General features: G+C 53.3%; 1 protein-coding gene and 1 pseudogene across 2 annotated transcripts; both read right to left on the bottom strand.

Moving 5' to 3' along the window:
- Window positions 1-215: 215 nt before the first annotated feature.
- Window positions 216-287, bottom strand: H257_12115 (annotated as a pseudogene). The gene has a single exon. The product of its transcript is annotated as a tRNA-OTHER (tRNA).
- Window positions 288-3127: 2840 nt separating this feature from the next.
- On the bottom strand, window positions 3128-4582 carry H257_12114 (hypothetical protein; the record flags this gene model as incomplete). The annotated part of the gene is made up of 3 exons (XM_009839225.1): window positions 3128-3460; window positions 3559-3989; window positions 4081-4582. The coding sequence occupies 3 exons, from the start codon at window positions 4580-4582 to the stop codon at window positions 3128-3130; spliced, it is 1266 nt and encodes a 421-aa protein (XP_009837527.1).
- Window positions 4583-5054: the final 472 nt, after the last annotated feature.

The following is a 5054-nucleotide window of genomic DNA, read 5'->3' as shown; positions in this document are numbered from 1 at the left end:
TGGGATGGTTTTTATGAGCGGGTTAAGGGTGAGGTGTTTGGAAAAAGGTTGGTGAATTGAGTTTGGATTATCATTTTTAACCTATACTAGAACCTCATGTTGTGTAACCGCTTCGCCAATTATAATGCGCCTGCTCGACTAGGGGCGGTGTGTAATCTTCGGATTTTACTTCGCTCAACGCTTGGACGGACGGATTAATCCTTGCGGAAATAATCTGGGGAAGCCGGGGATCGAACCCACGACCTTTGAGCTAAGAAACCGATGCTCTACCACTGAGATATATTCCCTCCCTGGAAGAAGGGTTTGGGTGGCGTTGTTAGGGCCTCGTAGATATTTTTAGCCAAATGAAAAATTGGTTCCAAGTACAGTTTCCTACTTTTTTACCTCTTTTGGTGCGATTTATTACGCAACTCACTATACGAAAAGTAGAAAATGCGCTCTTTGACATCTTTTCTTGTCGCGGTGCGATTTTAAGACAATCAGACTCAATCCACCGAGCCATGTCGAGGGAGATGTGATTGGTGGAAACTCCGGTCAAACCGAAGGACGTGGCAACCCACTCTGTGCCCAAAACGATCCAGTACCCACAACCTTGTGAATCCAAGGACCGGTGCAAGTGCTCATAACTCGCCACAGACTACCTTGTGACGCCTATCTGCGGGAATCTCCTCGCTCGGTGAAATGGCCACGCTAGTGTGACAGTACACAGAGAGCCGCTTGAAGCTAAAACTGGTACAACGATAGAACACGGAAGACAGTTTGAGGACGATAGAAAGATAGAATGAATAGCTTCAGCTAGACGATAAACTAACTCGACTTTACATTTGGCCTCCAACTCCACACCTGGATTTGGGATTCTACGCTTGCTCGCGTCGCACCTACCCATCGATCAGTTACGGAATAACCCCGTAACATTTTGGTGGAGCAGCAGGGTAGGTGTTTGAAGAAGAAGCGCAGAAGAAGAAACGAGCTAAATGTCGATTGAAACCCAAGACCAACCACGAAGGTGGTGTGCCTATCGCGTCGACTTGCCGGTGAAACCCCGAAACCCTGATTTTGATTTCATAACGAAAAGCAAAAAGTGAAAAGCAGCTTTTTTGACGAAAATCCTATATTTGTATTGTTAATTCGCTCGCTCCAAGGCCCTGTTCGGGCAAAATTACTGAACAATCACTGAACGTTACGATGAGAATTATCCGGTGACTTTATCCAGCCAACATTTTGTCATGTCCGGGGAAACGTCGGAACGGATCGAAGGGTCGCTCATGCGCAATGAGCGCGGGTTGGGGCCTCAACTTCGTCGTAATCGTTAGTGATTAGGTTCATTTATGATGGGGTTGGCTCTAAAGTATGACCGAAGTGCTGCCGTGGTCGCTGAGACGTGTGGTGATGCAAGCTGCCATGAAAGTGGGTAGCTGGTACGCGAGCGCTACTGCGCATAGCCCTGTGATATTCACTAGGTCGCACACATACATACACATCTTACTATTCCGCCAAAAAGCGCTTTCGCGGAGTGTAATGGGCGCACAGAGAAAGGTGTGTCGAACAAGGTATATTGTTAACTGAGAGAACTAGCTATCTCTGAGCTGGTTTCCTTGGCGCGCGACTGCGCGCCAGTCATGCAATTCATGTCAAATGAATGTGGTGACCTCGGTAAGTGCGGACGATGTTTTCATCCGCACGCATTGGACTCTCCCAGATGTGGGAGACGCGGACTATCCGATGAACCGGGTGGTGTCCGGAATGCGAGCGTTGGCTCGAAGCGCGGAAGAGTATGCGCGCATGGAGGAGTGTCGAGCTCCACGCAGCGAGTTGCTATGGCAATACCTCGATGGCGTCGAGGTGGCCGTCAATGTCTTCATTGGCATGCGGCCGTGGCGTGCGTCAGCGATAGAGTTCACTGAGTTTTGCGGCGAGCGCAAGTACCGTGGTGAGATCATCGCCCATGTGCGGGTCACTCCACTGCAGGAGGAGACTATTTAGGAATACTTTGGGCTTTGGTGGGCACGCCTTGTGCGGAAGGTGCCAGTGCCGAACGCATTCCACTACCAGCAGAAGCTGGTTGAACACTTAGCAAATTTAGCGAAGTGTCGTGCCGAGCTGCCTCCGCTTGGACGGGATTTCGTCCATCAGATCTCCGAGTACTGTCGAAGTCGGGACAGAGAGCACGGAGAGGTGAGTTGGCTGTTATATTCAGCTCTGATGTCCATTGTCTAGGGCCGTGGGATGCCGCGATCAGATACTCGCGACCATCAGGGGCCCAACGAGAGCACTTCACCACGAACTCGTGGTGCGGCAGATGCAAACGCTGACGTCGCCGACGACGTGTTGAGGTGTTTGGTTGTTCTTGAGGCGCGCTCGGCGCAGCATGACGCCGTCGTCGCTCGCTTGTCTGCGGTTGAGCGGAAGATGAAGGGGCATCGCGTGATGCGACTGGAGCACGATACCGTGCTTGAACGATTCGCAGTTGTTGAGCGCCTGATGCAGGTGACCCCTCCGACATTGGGGTCAGAGGCAGAGGTCCTGCATCACTTGTCGCGGGCTGAAGCGACGCTGAAACAGCACCCGAAGCCACAACACTTGGAGGAGTGGCGTGTGCGGGCGGAGGTGGTTGCTGGCGCAACAAAGTCTGCTGTTGGAGACCTTCATGGCCGGGTCGTGAAGGTGGAACTTGCCCTGCAGCAGTTGCAGGAGGATCAGCGGGATACGCTGACGAGCGTTCGTGAGGAGCCTCACCGTCTTTGTGACGTCACTCGTCGCGTCGTGGAGCTGGAGGTGCGCGTGTAGCATCTGCTGGACACTGCTCCCCATCCGACGGCGCGACCTCGCCGTCGTTAAATCGGTGTAAGTGGCGCTTGATCTTGCCGACGTAGAACGTCGGGTGTATTCGCCAGCATCTGTCAGGTCGAGTTGGACTGAAGACTTCTTTGATAGGAAAGGGGCCAATCCTGGGGACCTGGAGCTTTGCGTTGCGCAGGACTGTCGGAGGCGCCGCCGACTTGTGGAGATAGACTAAGTCTCCAACATATAACGTATTGGTGTTCTTGCGACCGTGCTTGTTGGCGTGATGGGCTTGCGGATGTTACGCATGGGCGATATTGTCGCCAAGTTGGCGCATAATGGAGCTTCAGAGGCGCAGAAATTCTTGGATCGACGCTGTCGTGCGTGGGCCAGGGGAGATTCCCCCCACACTCAAAGTAGACACACCGGTGTCAGTCGGAAGACGGGGGTGACGCAGACGGCTTGCGTAAAACGGGGAAAAACCCGTGGAGGCGTGGACCGAGGAATTGTAAGGAAATTCCACTTGGTGGAGTAGGGAACTCCATGTGCGAGGTTTCGACGCAGCATAACTGCGGAGTACATCTTCGACAACGCGGTTAGCGCATTCGGTCTGGCCGTCAGTCTCGGGGAGGTCGGCCGAGGACATGTTGAGGCGAGTGGCAACTCGGGCAAACAAAAACTTCCAGAAAGTGGAAGTGAAACGTGGGTCTCGATCGGAGACGATGGAAGTAGGGAGGCCGAAGCGACAATATATATTCTCGAAGAAGAGCGCGGCACAGCGCTCAGCTGTGATGCTTGCCCAGACGGCGACTGCCACAAGGTATTTCGACCCCCGGTCAACGCATACCCAAATGCCAGTGTTGCCGCGTCGGTCGCGGCGAAGGCCATGAAGTCCATACTGATAGACTCCCAGGGTTCGCTGGGAACTTCCAAGCTCTGGAGTGGAGCTTGAGTGGACGCGACGGCCTTGATTGATTGACAAACGTCACAGGAGGCGACGTAGCGAGCAACGTGTTTATGCAAACGCGGCCACCAAAAGAGGCGAGCGACGGTAGTGTACGTTCGATCGCGGCCGAAGTGGCCCCCGCTTGGGGCATCGTGGAGCTCGTGCAGGATGTCCTGCCGTAGAGAATAGTCGCATGGTACTGCGATCCGAGAGCAATCGGTCGTATTGGTGGAATACAGCAACAGACCGTCGCGGACTATCGCTACACCATCACGGAGGTGGGCGATGATCGGATCCAAAGCGGGGTCCGCTGTGTAAGCTGCTCGGATGCGAGCCAAGAGGTCTGAGTGGACCGTGGAGATGGAGGAGAGCTCCATGTTGTCTGCCGACGGGGGGGAGTCGGGACAAAGCATCCGCGACAACGTTGTCGCGGCCAGGCTTGTATTCAACCTTCATGTTGAATTCCGAAAAGAAGGAGAGCCAGCGCTGCATGCGCTGGGATAGATGCGGTGAGTGGACAGCCGTGCGTAGCGATGCATGGTCAGTGAAGACCACGAATTCTTCCGAACCCAGGAGGTAGACACGAAACTTCTTGAGGGCATAGTACATCGCCAGAAGCTCCAAGTCATGAACGGGATAGTTCTTCTCGGACTTGTGGAGCTGGCGGGATTGGAACGATACCGGGCGATCCCGGCCCGAATCATCGCGCTGCATCAGGCAGCAACCGATGGCGCGAATGGATGCGTCGCAGACCACGAAGAAAGCTGCAAAAGTTTGGCAGAGCCAGAACTGGCTGGGGCCATGGTGAGGCTCGCCTTGACGGCCTCGAAGGCCACTTGGCACTCTTGGGACCATACCCAAGGAACGTCCTTGTCAAGTAAGCGTGTCATCGGGCATGCCAGGTCGGCGAAATTCGCCGAGTACTTGTGCAGATAGGTGGCGAGTCCCATCCAACTACGCAGTTCGGGGACTGGAGGATAAAATATTGCCACATAAGAATTGCTGAGGACCACATAGGAATTGCTGAGAGCCATATAAGAATTGCTGAATCGCATATAGTTTCTGCTGAAGGACACATGAGATTTGCTGAATTGAATATAGAGTACGTTACACAGCGAGATCGACTTCGGCAGACAGTGCGTTATGAGAATTTCTGGACACGTCTGACTATTAGCAATGTGATTGGTTATTAAACTCACATATGAAGGAACTCACGAAATACCTTAAACTTATCCGCGGCCCTATGACCAACCACCGATTGATGGCATGAAGCGGACGCGAATTAGGATGTAGTGTATATTGCTGCGAGTAGCTATACGCATACATG

Source organism: Aphanomyces astaci (assembly GCF_000520075.1).
Source record: "Aphanomyces astaci strain APO3 unplaced genomic scaffold supercont1.38, whole genome shotgun sequence".
In the NCBI taxonomy this organism is placed as follows: Eukaryota; Oomycota; class Saprolegniomycetes; order Saprolegniales; family Verrucalvaceae; genus Aphanomyces; species Aphanomyces astaci.
Note: the sequence above shows the minus strand (reverse complement) of the source record. Positions and strands in the feature narration are given on the sequence as shown.